General features: G+C 44.2%; 1 protein-coding gene across 1 annotated transcript; it reads left to right on the top strand.

The window, feature by feature from the left end:
• The first annotated feature begins 340 nt into the window (after window positions 1-340).
• On the top strand, window positions 341-20,595 carry DDX17 (DEAD-box helicase 17). The gene is made up of 13 exons (XM_031600172.2): window positions 341-697; window positions 4,844-4,994; window positions 8,057-8,156; window positions 8,290-8,423; window positions 9,147-9,212; window positions 9,501-9,642; window positions 11,542-11,702; window positions 11,785-11,957; window positions 12,217-12,327; window positions 12,828-12,889; window positions 13,248-13,307; window positions 17,514-17,753; window positions 18,378-20,595. The coding sequence occupies exons 1-13, from the start codon at window positions 654-656 to the stop codon at window positions 18,899-18,901; spliced, it is 1,968 nt and encodes a 655-aa protein (XP_031456032.1). The 5' UTR covers window positions 341-653; the 3' UTR covers window positions 18,902-20,595.
• The last annotated feature ends 580 nt before the right edge of the window (window positions 20,596-21,175 follow it).

Here is a 21,175-nt window from a genome sequence, read left to right on the forward strand (position 1 = left end):
TCGGGCTCTTCCTGCTCTACGTCAGCCTGAGTTACGCAAGCTGCGTACGCCGTACGCTTACGTAACGTACGCCTCGGCCTAGCTTTTCCCTACCCTCTAGAAGGGGTTACGCGATGGGCTCCTTGCGTAGCTGACTTTGAGGAATAAGAAGAGCGATACTCTGTTTCCTGCCCGCCTCGCGCTGGGGCAGCTTAAGTATAGAACGCTACGCAACTTTCGTATCTCGCTCTCCGTTCGGAGCAGCGTTTCGCCATGAGCGCGTAGGACGTAGTTGGCTTCCGGGAATAAACGTAGGCATTTTCGGGAGCCGCAGTTTGCGCAGGGCCGGGGCGCCCGTAACGTAAGTGAAGCGGGTTGGGGCGGCGGCGGCCATTTTGTGCCGGGAGCACGGAGGAAGAAGACGCGAGCGTCTCCACACTTGACGGGCCCTGGAGCCGACCGAGAGCCCCGCCGTTCCCTCCGCCGACGCTCAGCGGGTCTCCGACCCACTGACCAATTCTTCTTCGTTTGTGTCCCTCCCGAGAGCCGAGGTGGCGCAAAGCGAGTCCTCCGAGACCCAGCCGGCGCTGGCCGGGCCCTCGCCCCGCACCCCCAGCCCCTCGCCGTCACCACGGCCGGCGTTCCGATGCCTCTCGCCCACCCCCCCGGGGGCGATGAGGGGCTTCGGGGACCGGGGGCGAGACCGGGACCGCGGCGGGTAAGGGGGCGACGGGGAGGGCCGGGCTGGAGGGCGGGGGGTGTGCAAAGGGGGGGGAGGGGAGAGGGGTTGGGGAGCGCTCACCTCGGTTGAAGAGGCTGGGGGGCGAGGGGAGGGGCGGGGAGGGGGGATTTCTCCTCACGTGATCGTGCTGAGGAGCGTGAGGGGCGGTGGGGGGGGGGGTGAGGACGGATTTTTCACCTCCGATTTTCACGTTGAGGGGCGTATTGTCACAGTTTCGGCAGCAAGGAGTGGCTTTGTTTTTATTTACTCTTTTTCTTACTGACGTGCCTAGTTTGCAATTCTGAGGCCTACCTCTTCCTTTTCTCCCCGTATCCTTAATTTATTTTCTCCTTTACCCAACCACCTCTCCCCTCCCTCCCCCCCACCAATCACCGACGGGGGTCTCTGTGGCCCTGGCGCTGCCCTTCGTGCTGTCATTGCTCCTCTGGGGCTCCCTCAGAAGATGGCAGTTGGTGCAGGGCCCTTCTCGTGAGAGGAAACGAGAGTGAAAGCTGCCGTTGAGCTGCCTGCATTCTCAGGAGGCCAATGGCTGTAAACATGGCCTGGGCTGTGCTTAGCAGGCACGACCAAGCTGAGCGTGACCAGCCTTAGCGTGACCAAGCTGATGGAGCAATCGAATGGGAGCTGTCTGGCTGCTGTAGTTATGGCCTACTGCTCCGTGCTTCCAGTGTTGCTGTTGAAAAAGATTATGAAAGGGTTTTGTAGGTTTGACTCCTTCTAAGGATGGCAGCAATAAGATGACGTTATAATATATAAATGGTTTGTAACTTGGTTTTCTTTCTGAGGGTTAAAAGCAATAAGACTCATCCTAGAGAAAGTGAAAACCAGTTTAGGAGAGCAGTGTTTTCCATCGTTATGATAGCAAGTAGGCCTCTGTTCTCAACAGTTAACCTATATGTATCGTACGGATCTGGTCTGCCATATTAAGACATGATTCTCATGTTTTTTGGTCTTATTTTTCCCCTTTTTCTCAATGGCAGATTGAGGAGTATTTTGTTTACGTGTCAAAATCCACTTTAACATTTAGTTTCTCTTCATCTGTGGAGGAAGATAGTCATACTTAGGCTTTATCTTTGCACCCACATTTCGCACTCTGAACTTAAAGCATCCTTTCACTTTTTTTCACAGGGAGGAGGGTTGTATTTTTCCACCATGAGCTTTCCAGCTGAGCACAACACAAGGACACCAGTGTAAATGCTCTGGCAATCTGAGATAGCTCAGGCCCAGCTGCTTTTGGAGTTTAGAGAGTGTTTGAGTATGCAGACTTTCTTAGAGTTACCTAAAGTAACACTGTTCAGAGTGTTGTTACAATGCTTAGCATGCATGAAATTTGTGTTGTCATACTCTGCAGAAGGGCTTTGGTTGTAGATTCTTCTGGTTTAGATCAGGGATGTGGTGTAAGAAGCAAGTAAGGAGGAGAGCCTTATTTGTCAGGTTTTTGGACATCTGTGTGGAAAATTGTTTTCTTGGCCTATTACACCAGAAGATTTAATGTATCAGGATTCAGCCACTGACAAGCAATTCATAAATAATCTCTCTGAGAAAGTGGGGCCACCCAGGATGCTGTGTTCAGAAGTTCTTCATCTTCTTAGTGCTGACTTTTCCCTGAGCTAACAAATACAGACTTCCAGTTTTCTTCTTAGGAATGAGCTGTAGGTGACTGCTTAGGATAGGCAGCTGTACTGTTTTGCTCTGGAATGTAATAAATTCTCTCAGTTCTGTCCCAGAATCTGTGGCATACTTGTATTAGAGAGGAATGTTCTGGGTCAGTCTGAATTTCTCAGTGAAGTAATCCTAGATTTAAATCAATTTGACTGGAGCTGGAATCGGGTGGTTCCCACCAGGTTAGCGGGGTTGCAGGAGTGCAGCAGGGTTCCCTTCCTTCAGGTCAGTGTGCAGCCATATTGCGTATGGGGACAGAGAACTGGAACTGCTGTACTTGTGTCAGAGTGTGTGAATCATTATCATAGAATGTCCTGGGCTGAGAAGGACCACAGTGATCATCTTGTTTCAACCCCCCTGCTATGTGCAGGGTCAGCAACAACCAGACCAGGCTGCCCAGAGCCATATCCAGCCTGGCCCTGAATGCCTCCACGGATGGGGCATCTACAACCTCCTTGGGCAACCTGTTCCAGTGCGTCACCATCCTCTGTGTATGGAGTCTTCCCTCTGGATAGCTGTGGAGTGCATAGAGTACTCAGCTGTTTTGGGGTCCAGTCTTGCAGTCAGCTTTTCCTCTCACCCTCCAGTAGACTCCAGTGAGGCTGTCTATGCCTTCTGTTAGAACTGCTTGGTTACATCAGTAGTAAGCATTTGGACCTCAAGTTAGCATGGTCAGCAGCAGATATTTTCAGCGGAGCAGAATGTTTCTGGAAATGATCTGTACTATTGTTGCTTTTCCTTTGTCCCAGAAGACAACTTAATGCTTAAAAGTGATTTTTGAAATGGTGTTTTATGATCTTTGCCTATGATAGAAATGACTGATTACCCAGGGTGCTGGTGGGGAACCTGGTGAACATAGGAGGAGAAAATAAGGGGTATTTATACAAGGGGGAAGAGATGTAATGAAACAGTTGCAGCAAAACAAACATTAGAATTTACATTGCTGGCTGTAAGTTAAATTTATATCTGCCATGCTTTTTCCAACAGCGCAACTCCTTCCTGTTAATATGTTCAACTTCTGCTTTTTGGTCTCTTAGCCTTTGTCATTTTGTAATTTCCTTTAGGAAGCAGTTTAAAGAGCAAATGTGGCTACTGTCTGAACAGATAGTCCTCTAATTAAGGTAATGCAAGCAGTATCTCAAATCTACTTTATTTTTTATCAGGCTCTCCTCTAGTTACCAGTTGATGAAAAGTTCTTTGGGATTTCTGTAGCTTTTGGTATGTTTTGTTGACTGTAATTTTTCTGGTGAAGTTTTAAAGTAAATAATAATTTATAATGTATCCAGTAAATAACTGCTTCATACCACTCTAATTCAGTATTATTATAGATTTCTGCCAGAAGTTATTGTTTTGTTTACTGCATCCCTGAGTCATAGGAGAGTTCTTAACCTTCTGAAGTGCGTGAAATAAACCAAGTAAATAAAACGTCTGTGAGAGAACAGTAACTTGGCACTGCTTGATACTTAGGACGTTTTTTAGCAGTCAGAAATGTTTGAAGGAAGATCCTTTTTCTTTTTTTTTTCTTTTCCCCCTCGTGGATTTGTTTTGTTTTGTGGTTTTGTTCTGCTGTGGCTGCTTTAAAAAGGGAGGTGTTACTTATTGCCTTGGTTCTAGCGTTGTACGCAGGCTATCAAGCTTTGCTGGCTTTGTTTCCTTTTTATTCTTTCTTGTTTCGTATTTGAGGCGTATGGCTTGATAAGAAAGGGAGAAAGGAAAATAGCAACTGTCTTAATAAAAACTACCCTTGAGATGGAAGGAGCTTGTGATTAGAGATTTCTCCTATGCTTTTCATCTATCCATGTTTTAAGCATAATCTAAGCTTCAGTGAAAAATAACAGGCAGGGCTGTACCAGCAGCTTTGTCCCAGGAAAGGGATCACAGAATCACAGAATGGCCAGGGTTGGAAGGGACCTCAAGGATCGTAAGTCTCCAACCCCCCTGCCACAGGCAGGGCCACAACCTCCATATCTAATACTAGACCAGGCTGCCCAGGGCCCCATCCAACCTGGCCTTGAACACCTCCAAGGATGGGGCATCCACATCCTCTCTGGGCAGCCTGTTCCAGCACCTCACCACTCTCTCTGTAAAGAACTTCCCCCTGACATCCAGCCTAAATCTTCCCTCCTTCAACTTCAAACCATTTCCCCTTGTCCCCTGTTGTCAACCCTTTCAAAGAGTTGATTCCCCTCCTGTTATATATATCCCTTTAGGTACTGAAAGGCTGACCTAAAAATGGCTGCGCTGAAAGGAACTTTGAAGATGGCTTTGGGTTAGAATGGGCACAGGGCATGTTTATGTTGCTGTATGCTATCATAGTATTGGTTTCTAGGGGGAGAGAGAAAGTGAACTGTGAGAATATTGTGCTCGTGTCAAGAGGAGGAAAAGGAGTGGAAATGCTAAAGAAACGTGCAAATTCTCAACCAACTAAATTCTGTTTGTAATTTACCTTGGTATTTCCAGGTTTGGAGCAAGCCGTGGAGGTCCTCTTCCTCCAAAGAAGTTTGGTAACCCGGGGGAGCGCTTACGGAAGAAAAAATGGGACTTAAATGAACTGCCCAAGTTTGAGAAGAATTTTTATGTGGAACATCCAGAAGTGGCCAGGCTTACTCCAGTAAGTGTTCAAGTTCTGACCTTTTACATACAACAAAAAGTATCACAAGTTGAAGGCTTTGTTCTAGGGCTTCTGGAACAGTGTGTAATAAAACTGTCTCTTCATTAATCTTGTTTGGCATGTTTGTCCTCTGCTGCCTCACACTTGTAGCCGCTGTCACTGTAACGTCAGCAGAGGTGATGCTTCTGGTTTTCAGCCGTTTTTATACATGGTATTTTACTTTTGACCACTTACAACTCACCATCAAAATGCTGCTGTGATCTACTTTCATGAGATTGGCAAATGAAGATGTCATCCTTTGTCAGTGTAGATGCAAATTAGAGGACTTCAGAGTTATTCTACTGGGGAGGCCCTGAAAGAACCAAAAATAATGAACTAAGATTGGTACAAATACTTGAGGAAGATTTGGGAGAAATACAGATTTGTGATAGCAGTTCATGCTGAAAAAAGGAACCTCACAGAATGGCCAGGGTTGGAAGGGATCTCAAGGATCATGAGTCTCCAACCCCCCCTGCCACAGGCAGGGCCACAACCTCCATATCTAATACTAGACCAGGCTGCCCAGGGCCCCATCCAACCTGGCCTTGAACACCTCCAAGGATGGGGCATCCACATCCTCTCTGGGCAGCCTGTTCCAGCACCTCACCACTCTCTCTATAAAGAACTTCCCCCTGACATCCAGCCTAAATCTTCCCTCCTTCAACTTCAAACCATTTCCCCTTGTCCCCTGTTGTCTACCCTTCCAAAGAGTTGATTTCCCTCCTGTTTATAGGCTCCCTGTAGGTACTGAGAGGCTGCAGTGAGGTCACCCCGCAGCCTTCTTTTCTCCAGACTGAGCAAGCCCAGCTCCCTCAGTCTGTCTTCTTAAGGGAGGTGCTCCAGTCCCCTGATCATCTCTGTGGCCCTCCTCTGGACCTCAGGAGATCTCATCTAATGCTCTGCTCAGAGCTCAAGCAGGGTGCTTAATGCTTTGTCCTTCTTACTTCAGATGTCCCAGAGATGATTAGAGCCTGTATCCACCTGTGTGGCTGTCTCAGGTCTTAATGTTTCTCATGGTATTTTTTTCCTCAATAACTAATTGAAGTTTTTAAGGTCAGAATCACAGAATCAATAAGGTTGGAAAAGACTTATAAGATCATCCAGTCCAACCATCCACCTATCACCAATGGTTCTCGCTAAACCATATCCCTCAACACAACATCCAAACGTTCCTTGAACACCTCCAGGGAAGGGGACTCCACCACCTCCCTGGGCAGCCCATTCTAGTGCCTGACCACCCTTTCGGAGAAGTAGTATTTCCTAATATCTAGCCTGAATCTTCCCTGGCGCAGTTTGAAACCATTCCCTCTAGTCCTATCACTGGTTATATGGGAGAAGAGGCCGACCCCCAGCTCGCTACAACCTCCCTTCAAGTAGTTATAGAGAGCAATAAGGTCTCCCCTGAGCCTCCTCTTCTCCAGTCTGAACAATCCCAGCTCCCTCAGCCACTCCTCATAAGGCCTGTGCTCCAGACCCCTCACCAGCTTTGTTGCCCTTCTTTGAACACGCTCCAGGGCCTCAATGTCTTTCTTGCAGTGAGGGGCCCAGAACTGGACACAGTACTCAAGGTGTGACCTCACCAGAGCTGAGTACAGGGGAACAATTACTTCCCGACTCCTGCTGGTCACACTACTTCTGATACAAGCCAGGATGCCATTGGCCTTCTTGGCCACCCAGGCACACTGCTGGCTCATGTTTAGCCGAGCGTCAACCAACAGCCCCAGGTCCATTTCCTCTACACAGTCTTCTAGCCACTCCACCCCAAGCCTGTAGCGTTGCTTGGGGTTGCTGTGGCCAAAGTGAAGGACCCGGCATTTGGTCTTATTAAACCTCATCCCATTGGCTTCAGCCCAGCTCTCCAGCCTGTCTAGATCCCTCTGTAGGGCCTCGCTACCCCCAGGCAACGCCCCAACTTGGTGTCATCTGCAAACTTACTGAGGGTGCACTCAATGCCCTCATCTAGGTAATCAATAAAGATATTGAAAAAGACAGGCCCCAGCACCGACCCCTGGGGAACACCACTCGTGACCAGTCGCCGGCTGGATTTAGCTCCATTGACCACCACTCTCTAGGCCCGGCACTCCAGCCAGTTCCTTACCCAGCCAAGAGTGTACCTGTCCAAGCCACGGGCTGCCAGCTTCTGCAGGAGAATACTGTGGGAGACAGTGTTAAAGGCCTTGCTGAAGTCTAGGTAGACTACATCTACGTCTGGCTCCATGTTCTCTAAAGTAGCTCACAACAAAGAGCTGAAAGTAGCTATTAGACTCCCTTTTTAGTCCTCTCTCCAAGGCTGAACAAATCCAGTGCTCCTCGTCTGTTTTTGTAGCCTGTACTTAGCCTATGCCTTCCCCTGCCACAGTTAGATATGCCCTGTTAACCAGTATCCTTGCTATGCTTTGGATTCAAACCTGGACAGCCACTTCCCCAATCCTAAAATTGTCCTTTTGTAAATACACATTTCAGAAATACTATTTTAAAGTATTAGGGCCTTAGTGTGTCATTGCAATGTTGCTGGGCTTCTTAGAAGCAGAAAGGAAATTCTTTGGTATGTATTAATGGAAAGAGGGGGACTGCCCCGCCTTCACCTTGTTTGTGATATGGCAGGGCCTATTTTATTTATTGGGTTCTCAGTACTGCCATATAGAACATGCTTAGTCTGTTCCTCAGCTTCTATTCACTTTTGAAGCTGTTGTTAAATTCTGGCCTTGGAAGAAGGAAAAAAGCCTTTAAAACATGGTATTGATACACTTGTTATTAGAAAAAGGCTGGTTGGAAGAAAACAGATGCTAGTACTAGGCTGTGTAGAGAAGCCTTACCTCTGATTGGTTGAGAGCCTATGTGACAGCTTGATCTAAGGGTGAAATCCTAAGGAAAGCAGTCATTTTTGAGATCTTGTCGATCTGATCTCCCACATTAAGCCGTTAGGTAGAGGTGTGAAGTAACTTAATAGTTAGAAGCACGTGTTTGAGGATCCTGCTGAAATTTGGCATTTCTTTGCATTTTTTTTTTCTCCATGTAAATAGTATGAAGTTGAAGAGCTGAGAAGGAAGAAAGAGATAACAATTCGAGGAATGGAGGGCTGCCCCAAGCCTGTGTTTGCCTTCCACCAGTGTAGCTTTCCACGTAAGTATTTTGCCTTCCTTTAAGAAAATGAGGATTACTTAAAAGCAGTAAGTTCTGTTTCTACAAGGTTTTCTGAAACTACATTTAACTTCAGTTATCCTTAAAGAAATTTTTTCCTTCCTTAAATGTTTAGAGTATGTGATGGATGCCCTGATGGACCAGAATTTCACAGAACCCACTCCAATTCAGTGCCAAGGCTTTCCACTTGCTCTCAGTGGCCGTGATATGGTGGGCATTGCACAGACCGGCTCTGGGAAGACACTCGCAGTATGTATTCTTCTCTTTCCTCTCCATACTTTCACTTGTGGAAATCACCCTTGGCTGCTTGTTACTAGTGTTTGGTCTTAGTACTGCAAGCACAGAGTGAGACTTTTGCATGTTTTTAAAGCTTTTTTTATTGCATCATGGGTGAGCCTCAGCTCATCTAACCTGTCTCATTCACAGACGTGCTTTTTGCGTGGTTCTTTTTTTGATGTTGAAACGCTTCTTTTGTCCATGCTTACGGTGTGGTTTAAGAATTAGTATGTGCTTAATTGTGTGTTTGTCTTACTAAATATGAAAGTCCAAAGAAGTGATGGTTGAGTCTTCATTTATATATTAATTTTATCTGCAGTGGTCAAGAAGATATTTCCTTTATTATGAAAAGCATTGTTTAGAACCAGGATGACTCAATTCTACTAACTTAGGCTCCAAATTTAAATGTGCCTTTTCTTCAAAGGTACTAAGCAGCCAAGTTTTCCACCTGTACCAAAAGCAGATGAGGTGGCTCTATCCAGCAGCTCTGGAAATCTCATCTTTTGAATAAATAAAAGTATGGTTTTGTAGGTGTTAATACAGAAGAGATTTATTCCTATCTCTGAAACATATAGTGGCTTTTGAAGGGCCGTTAGGTTAAGTGGGCTCTTCCCGTGGCCCAGTTGTCACAGCAGGTGGTCATTAGCGTTGAATATTGAAGTCCTCTGTCTTGACATAAAGTATTTTTTGTTTCAGTACCTGTTGCCTGCAATTGTTCACATCAACCACCAGCCATATTTGGAGAGAGGGGATGGCCCAATTGTAAGTGCTTGTCAATCTCTTCTTTTATCTGTATGGCATGGCAGCGTTAATGAGATGTGTGCTTTAATTGATATATCAGAATAGTAAGTAGAGCACGTTTACGATCACAGAGTGAACATCCCACTCATTAGTTGAAATTCGGTGCGATTGCTGGCATAATATAGAGATATTTCTATGTTTTAGCTAATAGAGAGCAGATGGTTTGGCTTTGCTTATGGCATTTGAGCAGAGCCCTTAAGTTAGGGCTGTGTCTACAGCTTGGTTAACCTGAATTGATTCCTTTTGCAGTGCCTGGTTCTTGCACCTACCAGGGAGTTGGCCCAGCAGGTGCAGCAGGTGGCTGACGATTATGGCAAATGTTCAAGGCTGAAGAGTACCTGCATTTATGGAGGAGCACCCAAAGGTCCCCAGATCAGAGATCTAGAAAGAGGTAATTAGATTTTAAAATGTGTGTTTGCAAATTTCTGGAGTGGTGTTTTTTTAAAAACAACAACGACAAGAAACAAAAAACCTGTAAATTTGAGAGTGATCTTAAAGCCTGTTTGAAGAAGTATTAGTGGTTGAGAAGCAGTCTCTTCTTCTCCTTGGAATGATAGTGCATGTGGTAATTCTCTGTTGTATAATGGCTTATTTGGATATTAGACTTCCTTTCCATTTTATCTTCAAACTTGTGAAAGACATCAGAACTTGTTCTTAAGGACTAAGCTTTCTGCTCATGGCACCTCCATAAAATTCTGCAGTTACCTTTCCTAACATAGCAAAGTGATGGAGTTAAAAATAATAAGGTGCCATGTTTTTCTGCAGCAACAGCAGTAGTGCTCTGGTGACCCAGCCTTATATTAAGGGCTGTCTGCATGTAGTTTCAGATGCAGGGATGTTCTGAGGGTTTAATCTTCTTTAGGCTAAAAAGAAATGATATAATTGTGTGAGAAATGTAAGATAAAGCTAACACATGGAGATCTACTCAAGAAATGAAAAGTTTTTACTTACCACTGTGGTTTGAAGAGTTACTATTGAACACTGCAGTATCAGGATAACAATGTGTGGTAGAAGGCTGTGGGGTAGTTCTGTTCAATAGAACAGCAGTGCACTCCTGTTCAGAAGCAGTATTCATCAGTGGGAGAGACAGTATTATATGAAAAGACAGTGAGAGGGTCAACTTGGTGAAATTTTGCATACTTTTCTGGAGTGCCGTGCAGTGGGTGTTCTCCTTATGGAGCAAACTTGTTGATTAGAGAATTTGGGCAGATAAGAGTTTACTGTCTTTGGAGTGTTGCTTAGTATTTGCTGCAGCAAAGACTGTTGGATAGAGCTCATTGGACACACTTTTGACTCAGTTGTGATTTTCTGGGTATCTGGTGAATTTGCTTTGGAGGAATACATTGCTGATAACGAAGTGCAGTTTTTTCAGTGTCTTTAGCAAACCTATGACTCTGTTAGAAGTCTAATTCTTGCATGAGCTTTGCCAGCTTCGTCAGCTCTGAGGAGCCCAAGTTGACACAAACAGAAGGATCAGGGCTGCCCCAGCATACTGTGCATCTGAAAGTGAAGCATCGATGAAAGTATTAGGTTTTTGTGCTGCTTTTTGTTTTTGTTTTTTTTTCTCAATTCATTACTTGGCTAAACTTAATGTTTGTGGGTATTTCTGTGACACTGAGGAACTCACCCCCAAGGCTTGGAAGTTGAGGGACTCCTTCCACCATTTTAAGGAATATATAAATTAACATACTTGATGCTTCTTTATAAATACTTGAATTCTGTTTTTACGCTAGCAGTTATGGGTTTGGTGACTGTCACAATTATAGCATTATTATTCAGTATTAAAGGCCATGATTTCAATCTATGATTTAAAACTGGAAAAAAAAAAAGTAGAATTGAAACTAATTTGACCTGTGCAGGAAGGGAGACACTTGATTCAGGTTGAGTTTAGTTGTAGGTCACTGTTATTTTTCCTAGAGAGCTCTCTAGATTGTATAATCATGGATAAAAGGGGGTCAGGGTTGAGTAGAAGCTTATTTTGGTTCTGATTTTTGGGCAGCTGGTGTTCTGTGCTCTTAGCTGGTGTTTTCTGACAGTAAGCTTTTAGCTTCTGTACTGCATTTATTGTTCTAATGGTGCTGTAATGGTAACTTCAGAATGGGGAAAAAATGAATTATTAAAAGAAACTAGGGCTTCTACTGAAATGAGTCAATCTTGGATATGGATGAGGGTGGTGCTTTTTCATTTTATTTAAACGATTTTGCTCTAGAAGGTGATTCATTCTGACTAAAAATACCAATTGACATTCAAATGAAGAGCCTTATTCTTTTTTCCTCCTTCTGTTTCGAAGGTGTGGAGATCTGCATTGCTACACCAGGTCGCTTGATTGACTTCCTTGAGGCAGGAAAGACCAACCTTCGTCGGTGTACATACCTCGTGCTGGACGAAGCAGATAGGATGTTAGACATGGGCTTTGAACCCCAGATTCGCAAAATTGTTGACCAGATCAGGGTGTGTGAACCTTGAAAAGAACAGCCTCCTTCAGTTTCCCACCTGAAGTCCACAACCTTAAATCTTTTTCTCTTTCTCTTAGCCTGACAGACAGACTCTGATGTGGAGTGCCACCTGGCCCAAAGAAGTGCGCCAGCTTGCTGAGGACTTCCTGCAGGACTATGTTCAGATCAATGTGGGGAACTTGGAGCTGAGCGCCAACCACAATATCCTGCAGATAGTGGATGTATGCATGGAGAGTGAGAAAGACCATAAGTACGCTCATTTTTCCCTAGTGTTTCAGTTTTTTTGGCTATATTTTAATATCAGCATTGTCAAATGTGAATTCTAAATAGTGAATTTACTTTGAGGTATTACTTAACCTTTGAATGTTACCAGGCAAGTAAGTCCTGTATTTATCCAATCTGTTGCATATGTTCTAACCATAGTATTGTACAATAGACCTAAATTTTGTGTAAGTGGTGCTGGCTTTATCAATGTGTATATGTGCTCAGTGCTCTCATGTCTATTTTAGACTGATACAGCTAATGGAAGAAATCATGGCGGAGAAGGAAAATAAGACCATCATCTTTGTGGAGACAAAGAGGCGATGTGATGATCTCACTCGAAGGATGCGCAGAGATGGGTGATTAACTCCCTCCACCCTTTGCTTCTAGTGAGAAACAGAAACTGCAATAAAAAGCAGCAAGGTTTAAACGTTTGCCATGCTGTTGTTGGGAACAACCTGTCCGTTTGGTTCTTGGCTGAATTCAGTCTTAATTTCCTGGAATATTCCAGTCCATCAAAGCATTAATGCAAAAGAGAATATTTGTCAACTGTGCAGCTTTCAGTATATCAGAATACTGATGTAATGAACTGGCAGGAACAGCATCAATATAGCAAATGTGATTTGGCTTAGATGGCTGCTATACAGTTAGTGGGTTTAATATGCAAGAAACATTCTAGGTGCATCTTAATGTGCAAGCATGCATTCTGGGTAGGTAAGGCCAGAGGAAGGAGACGGGGAATAAAAATATTTCTCAAATGTTTTATTTTCTGCCTTCTTTCTGAAATGCCAGTAAAGCTTCCTGTTGCCTTTAATATATGTACTTTCTGTCTATACTAATGTACATCTCTGTTTGGCAGTTGGCCAGCTATGTGTATCCATGGAGACAAGAGTCAGCCAGAAAGAGATTGGGTGCTTAATGGTGAGTCCATTCCTGAGGGGGGGGATAACTCGGGTTGCTGCATGTAACTTATTGAGATATGCTGTTCTTAGGCTTTTGTCTCTATGCCCATTAGATACATTTTGGAGGATTTTCCTTTGCCTTTACTGTTAATTTCAGTGGTTGTATTTGACAAAATGCAAAGGGAAATTAGCTTAACCTATGATGCTGGATTTTGGAGAAGTAATTGATGTGTTATTATTTCCTGACTTGTTGGGTTTTCTGAAATTGACGTACATATTACCAAGATTCTGGAAAGTGAGCATTTCATGTAAATCAAGTTCAGATCAGGTTATCTTGTTCTGAAAAGTCTTGCTTCATAGCATGCTTTGTTTTACAGAGTTTCGCTCTGGAAAGGCTCCTATCCTCATTGCTACCGACGTTGCATCTCGTGGGCTAGGTTTGTACACATAGACCACTCTTGCCTACTGCTGCATATTTTTCTTCTATGGCCTGAAATGTTTTCTTTAAAAAAAAAAAAAAAATCAAAGCGTGATTTTCCCCCACATGTGAAATACGTTTTTTAACATTAATCTTTTTTTTTTCTTTCATATTCAAAGTCTCTTCCTGCTCCTAATGAACAGGCTTTGGTCTGCAGCAAGGCCTAGGCATGACTAATCGATCGCCAAGAGGGAGAAGAGACGTCCAATTATGCAACCCAACCCTTCCACCACACTCACTTCTTCCCCAAATCCAGCTTTTGTTGCTGGATTATAGGGATGGATTGCTCTGTTCAGAGCGTGCCAGATAAAGCCCAAGTAGGAAGTTGTGGGAGAGCATTTCAACAGCAAATAGCTAATATTCTCCCTGCATAGTGCACCACAGATTGAAACATACAAACCCCAACATATACACATCTTTACCCTGCAGATGTGTTCACATCTGAGAAAGCACTGCTGTAGATTTTTGATCTTGACGTGTAATTTCCCTCCTCTGTGTTCCTTCTAGGCAGGATCACTGAGCTTACATATGGCCATTAACAGTATTGCCCGATACTGTAACTGAATCAAAATTGCACCACTCAATTCTGGTAGTATGAAAATGATCTGTCTGGATGCATCAGTTGCACCCCCTTCTTAAATGAGCACACTTGGACTGTGAAACACTGTGCTAGGCACAGCCCTTAAGCATCTGCCCACTCTAAAAGGGGAGGATGACTTCTGAAGTGCTGAGTTTAATAACACGCACTGAATATTCCAACCTCCCTGAGCGGCAGAAGATAAACCACTTAGCGGTCAGTGTCTTGTAATGGTGAATTTTAGACAAAATTATTGCTCATCATTGCAGATAACATCTGAAAAATCTTAGGTATATTGGAAGTCACCATTATTTGAACTCTATTTTTCATATGTTGAAAGGGTGGCTGTGCTGCGCATCTTATGGTGGCTTTAACACAGGCAGACCATTACTAGATGTGGCAGCCTTTGTTCACACAACCTGCACCCCTCCTTCCCCTCCCCATTCAAAAAATGTCCAACACTTCCTCAGGGAGGTGATTATATGGACTTCAGTCTCTGCCCTCTAGGGTCATGTCTGGACCTGTGCAGTTAGAACTTGGGCCTGTTGGGAGAAGGGACAGAGGCCTGAAACTAGTTTGTATGAAAGAGAGCTGCTTTCTCTAGCAGCATTTTTTAAACAGGCTTGCTATGTGCTGGTAGCTTCTTTGTGCATCTTGCCTAGACATTTAAAACAGCCTCACCCCCCTCAAAAACACTCACTGAAACTACTCGATTGGATAACACTTCAGAAAACAGTCTCCCCACTTCCCATCCTCCGCTTCACCTAAGCTGTGGGGGAAAGGTACCAGAGTCTGTTTCTTGTTACTGAACAACATCTCTGCTTGTTTTGGGGCCCTGAGTTTGCTGCTTCTTAAAATAAGTCACTTAACTGGCAAACTTCTGGACGACTTCCTCCAAGATCCTGGAAAGTGAAGGCTTCTACCTAAATAACATAAAACAGGGGCGCGCGCCTTTTGGCTGAGTCACCAGGGCTTTCCCTCTTCTTAATGGAACATTGGTTTCAAAAAAGCTTCTGCCAGGTAAGTTCTGAGTCCCGTAATGACTTCTTTGTGATAATTCCCTGGAGTGAGGTCCTCTCTCTGCACTGATCATTTTTTTTTTTAATTTTCTTTTTTTTTTTGTTCAGTCTATTAAACTAAAAACATTGAATTTGTTTTGTTTTGTTTTCTTTAACAGAAACTTTGATATCAGCTACAGATCATTCTCAGTGCAGGGGTGGGGGCACATCTACATTGGTGGTCAAAACCAGCTCTCTAGACTAGCATGTTTGCTAGTTTGTCCCTTCTAATTAATACCATAATCGGAGACTGTCTGTGCCATAGGATACTCTGATGGCCTGACAAAGGGCATGTTTCCCAAATAGCTGTCAAAAAATGATTGACGGTTTCAATTTTAGTTCCTGCCACATGATCTTCTGAAAGTGCAGGAAGATTGTGAGTGTGCACAAACACCTTGGAGCATGCTAGACTGGAGAAGCCGAGTCTTGTACTTGCTCGGGTATTTCTTCAGCCGGCTGCGTGCTCTGCCAGGTTCACTTTCTAGTCTGGACAACAGTCTCACGTTTTCCTCTTCCTGCCTTCCCATTCTTCCCAGTCCTCCCCAGTCAAGTCAGTGCTGTCTACATCGATAGCTCCGCTTCCCTGCACTTTCTGCTGGGAAAGCACATCCTTTATCCATCCTCTGTGGTAATTCACGTTTCTTTGCTATTGATGGATGTGCATAATGGGGCTGACTGAGGATCATGTAGCCTGCAGCTTGTCCAACTAGTTGTACCCTGGCTGTGAAGATGCAATCTGTCATGTGAACTCCTCTCTGTTTCGCTTTCCCCTTCTTAAAAAACCTGTTGCATCAAGGACCCTAGCTGGAGACTCGCGCAGCCCCCTGTGAAACCTGCCTTCTCACTCCCTTTTTTTGGTGTGATTCAGGACTTTGGAGCCAGCAAAGACTGAGGAGCCCCCCCCTTTGCTGTAATAAGAAACAGACATAAAGTCCCCCTCTTGCCACTACAACCCCCCTCATTTTTATTTTTTCCTACGACCCCTTTGAAATTGACGCAGTCTGGGCAATAGATGCAGTCTGACCCTTTGGATGTTATTTTTCGCATCTCCTTTTTTTTGACAAACGCCCCTAAGAGCCCCAAATCGGGGACAGAAAGCGTTGGAGGACCTGAAACTTTTACCTGAAGCCAGGTTCTCCGGCGCTTCCCAACCAAATGGGGCTACAGAGAAGCATCTAAGCCAGTTCACAGAGCGAGCGTGTGTGGGGACTTCTCGCTGCCACGGACCCTTGATGCATGCTCCCCGCGCTCCAGTGGTCCCGTGTCAGAGGGCGGAGTTTTCGAAAGGAGGCCGCCAAAAATAAAAGGCAAAGAGACGGGATCGGCTGCAGCGGTTTCCCACAGGAGGAGGGAGTGTGCATCGGTCTGGTAACAAACAGAGAATGTTTCTCTCTTTAAAACAAAAAAAAGAAAAAAAAAAAAAAGGAAATCACAAAAATCTGTGTTTTATTTTGGATATTTTCAGAATATTCGTCTTAAAATGCAGATTTTTTTTTTTTTCATGAGCTGTTAGGACACTTACTGTAAAACCGTGCATTTTTTAATGTTCTATACTGTAGCAAATAGGTGCTTTCGGTACTTTAAATGCTTTCACTGAAGTGTTACACTAACATTTGCTTTGTTTCTGTCCCACGAGTTTCTGAAGTTTCCCTGGAAGGTGTGCAACTCCAATCTCTTTTGCTATTCTTTACCCAGCAGTTTTGATCCCTTCATTTCCTGCTTCTGTCTGATATGGGAAGTTGGGAACTGTAAACAGAATGCAGGATGGCCCAAATTACCAAAGCTTGCCCGAAGTGGACAGAACAGCACAGTGAAATGTTAGTGCAATGCCTTCTTGTGATAACTATGCAGCTAAGTTAAGATACTGTAGGTACGATCCGTGCAGTTTTTAAAGAGTTGTCTGAGTAGTAGTGTGATTGGAGCGCCTTAAACTTGAGGCTAGGGAAAGTAGCTCACTGTATTTTTGTTAGGATCGTAAAAGTAAATATTTGTAAGACTTGTGTTTTATTTCATGTTACCAAATGGAAGGTAAGTGATCTCATTACTGTTATTACTTGTTAGACTTCTCCCAACAGAGTAAAAGCTTGACAGTGGCAGTCCTTCCCTTCCTCCACCCCAGTTTGCTGTGTCAGATGGTGTGGTTTTCACCATCAAGATTGTGCTTTGGAAAAAAAAAAGTACAGAATTCAGTTAGCTTATTCGTCATCAATGAATTTAACGCTGGAATACAGAGAAATGCATTCTGGGGAGGATGAATTTGAGTGCAGGGAGAAGCTGCTTGAAATCTACCACTGTTTTTCAGGACGCTGGTCTTTGTTCCCGATGATCTCAAATCCGAGTCTTCTACTCTTTTGGGATGAGTCTGTCTTGTATCTATTCCATGCATTTGCTAACTTCGTGTTATTTTTTTTTTTCTTATTACTGTCACCTGCATTCGTGCTCCCCACCTTTCGTTGGCACGTCCTCTCTTCTTCTCCCCTTTCCTCAACCCCACCCTTTCACTGTGCTTCGCACCTGGGCACTTCTCAAGATGTGGAAGACGTTAAATTTGTGATAAACTACGACTATCCGAACAGCTCTGAAGATTACGTGCACCGCATTGGCCGTACCGCGCGTAGTACCAACAAAGGTACCGCGTACACGTTCTTCACACCAGGAAACCTGAAACAAGCCAGGGAGCTTATCAAAGTGTTGGAAGAAGCCAATCAAGCCATCAATCCAAAGCTGATGCAGCTTGTGGACCACAGAGGAGGAGGAGGTGGTGGTGGAGGTAAAAACAAATGGGGAAGGGGCTACATAGGGAGTAGGTTCCCATCTTGAGGGAGGGAAGACCGAAGGAGGATAAGGAAGTAATAAGCAAAAGTCTAAGATAAAACATCATACATTTGTTTTGTACCTGAGGTTTCCATGTGTTCTATAAATATTTCTTTTTTACAAGCTAGTAGGCCACTTTTATAGCTTAGTCAGATTTTTTCTTTTTTTTTTTTTTCCAAATAACATCCTCAAAGAGCTAATTCTACGTGAAGTAATTAATTTCTTGTAGCTCCTACCTAATCAGGGAATGGGTTTTCTGACTTCACCTTCATGGGCTGAGACTATTTTTTCCTCCTCTCCCTGAAGGAATAATGAGTTTCACTACATCCCTAAGCTAGTCCTATATTTCTTCTGTTTCCTTTGTCTCCGAGTGCACTCATTAATGCTTTCTGAGCTTCATATCTACACCTTGAACAGAACGCAGGGATGTATGCACACAGCTGTGTAAGTCAGGCGAAAAGCTTTGCTCCTTGTGGGCAGTGCCCTGCCTGTATAAGGGGGAGAAAGGGTGGCAATAATTACCACAGTTCGTTGTTTAAAACTTGTTCACGGTACTAAATCTTAATGTATCCATCGCCAGGAGGTCGTTCTCGTTACCGAACGAGCAGTTCAGTAAACAACCCTAACCTGATGTACCAGGAAGAGTGTGACAGGAGGCTCCGGGGAGTGAAAGAGGGCCGGAGAGACTCAGGTGGCTTCAGAGACCGTGAGCGTGGTGACAGTTATGCCAACGGAGCCAACAAGACCTATGGCAGTGCCTACGGGAGCCCAAATTCCGCTTTTGGGGCAGCACAGAGCCAGTATGGTTACACTCAAGGGAGCTATGGAGCAGCTGCCTATGGCACGAGTGGCTATGGCACTGCGGAGTACAGTGCTAGTGGCTATGGTGCCAGCACCACAGCTGCCACCGCTGGGAGAACCTCACAGAGCACTACCCAACAGCAGTATGCAGGGATGGTGGGGCGCTCAGGCCAGCAGCCACAGCCGCTCATGTCACAACAGTTTCCTCAGCCCCCTGCCACTAATGTGATGGGCTATATGGGACAGACTGCCACCTACCAGTACCCACCCCCACCCCCACCCCCTCCACCCTCACGCAAATGAGACCACTCGCCTGCTGGTGACCAGTGTTAGACCTCTTGCATTTAAAGGAACCTTTTCTTTCTCTTCTTTCCCATTGTGATGTCTCTCTCATGCAGGCTAGGCTTAGAATTCACCATACAAATCCCTTGAGCCCATCAGAAATGGCCCCCAGTAATCCACATTACTGACCCTATCCTTTTTTTCCTTTTTTTTTTTTTTTTAAAGAGATATATATAGTTGACTGGAAAATTTATTATTTTTTGTCTTGCATGTTGAGGAAATTGGAAATTTTATTTTCTCTAAAATAAATGAGTATAAGGCAGATAGGTCCCAGCTCGATCATCTTGGTGTCTAAGGTTTGTGCAAAAAACTTGCTTTGAGGGGAGGAAGTTTCTATTCTGTAATACATTAACTTAATTTCAGGAAGTATCCAGAGAGGTGGGAACCTTTGGGGAGCCAAAAAGCAGTTCGTTTAACATGATAAATGCAAGGGAGCAATGCTCACTTTTCCTAATCTTAATATATTTTTTTAAAGTAGCTCACTATTGTTGCTTGTAATCTATCATAGGTAACTCTCTATAGGAAAACTCTGCTCATTTGTCTCAGTGCAGTGGTGTTCTGAGTACATTATTGGCATTCTCTGCAGCTCTGGTAGCAGCAGCCCATCTTCTGGTACCTGTAGGAGGTACCTGCAGCAGGGAAGTTGAGATTAAAACTCCTTTGTTGAAGACCAAACTTGTCTTGGATTCAATACCTGAAAACTAGGTAAAGTCACTGTAGGGTATTACTGCTGTAGTGTTCAGCCAAATACGTCTTTTCTCTTGCAGTTGTTAAATTGCAGAGTCATTAACGCCTGAAACCTGGCTACCCTTAAGCTAGTTTCTGCTCTCAAGTTCCTACTGTTGGGTTTATGGAGATAAGTCTTATTTGAGAGCCCAGAAACTGAACAGAATGAAGACCACGAACAGCGTATCTTGTTTGTCTTTCCTTGGTGAACAAACTCACTTCTTGCCATGGGAGATGCTCTGAATGCTGCTACACTGAGCAAAATTGAATGGAGTTTTCCACCTTTATAAGGTTTGAATAGGGTGGGTTGGGGGGAGGGTCAAGGGGAGGAAGGGCGGAGGAGGAGATTGCCTGGAATCTCCTTTCCATGAGGTAAGGAGTGAGCTGGTTAGTGCATCTTAATTCTGAAGCTTTCTTTCTTTTCTACCTTGCTCTGACTATTGCTTTTCTTGGCTTTTGAGTGCTTTCCCCGTTCCATTGGTCCCTTTGAGCTCAGCTCTTGCAGGTAGGTAGCATTTTAGAAAATGTTAGAGAAGAGTGAAATTTTAGTAAATAAGTAAATAAATTGTTTATTTTACAGGCTAAGGTGGGTGTGGGGGGGTTTCCCCTTTAGTAAAGCATGTTGTCGACTTGTTATTTCTAATATGAGACGGTTCAGAGATGGTAGATAATAAGAGAAGTTAGCCGCTCTATATCTGATAATGTGACAAAAGAATGAATATAACTCCTGGTTTGTGAGGCATAAACTTTGCATTAAGAAAATGCAGATTGTTGGGTTGTTGGTTTGCTGGTTTTTTTTTTTCCTGTTTTTTTCTTTTTCTCCCTGTTGGCATTCTTGCATAAGGATGAGCAAGGCAGCCCACCCCTTCTGTAACAGAGTGGAACTTCTTATAGTCCAGGCAAAAAGCTTGCTTATACAGATTTTTTTTTTTAAATTCCCAGAGTATTAATTTTGTGAGATAAATGCACATTGGTTTGTGCAGTACACAGGTAGGTTGCTGACACAGAGGGAGAAGGGAGAGATTTTTTTCCAGAACCTTGCTTCCCTCATCCCCTCTTCAAATTCCATTGCTTAGGCAAGCAATTTCTTTGCTTGTGTTAAGTGAAAGCCAGAAACATTTCATTTAGCCAGGCACTGACTGATCTGTCTTTGGCCTCCCTCACAAGCAAGCATAGAGGTTTATTTTTTTTAACTTTTTTTAAAATTTGTGACTGATGCAGAAATGTGTTCGAGGGGTGTAGGAGTAGGGCATCTTGCTGACTGGCTTTAGAAAGGGTCTCTGGGCCACCAAAGCTGCCTTATAGTTTGCTATCGCTTTTACTTCTTTTGGGGGGACTTGTGCACATGTAAACATATATATGCCAAGTCTTGCAGTGCTTTATTGCTACTGAGGTCAGCTGAAGTCCAGGGTCTGGGTTCAGTTCAGAGTGTTAACCAGATTGTTGAATGCTTAAACGCACCGTGGCATGTGCTGCCCCTGTCCCACCTGGTGCTCGCTGCTCTGTTCC

Source organism: Phasianus colchicus, chromosome 1 (assembly GCF_987193195.1).
Source record: "Phasianus colchicus chromosome 1, bPhaCol1.hap1.1, whole genome shotgun sequence".
Lineage (NCBI taxonomy): Eukaryota > Metazoa > Chordata > Aves > Galliformes > Phasianidae > Phasianus > Phasianus colchicus.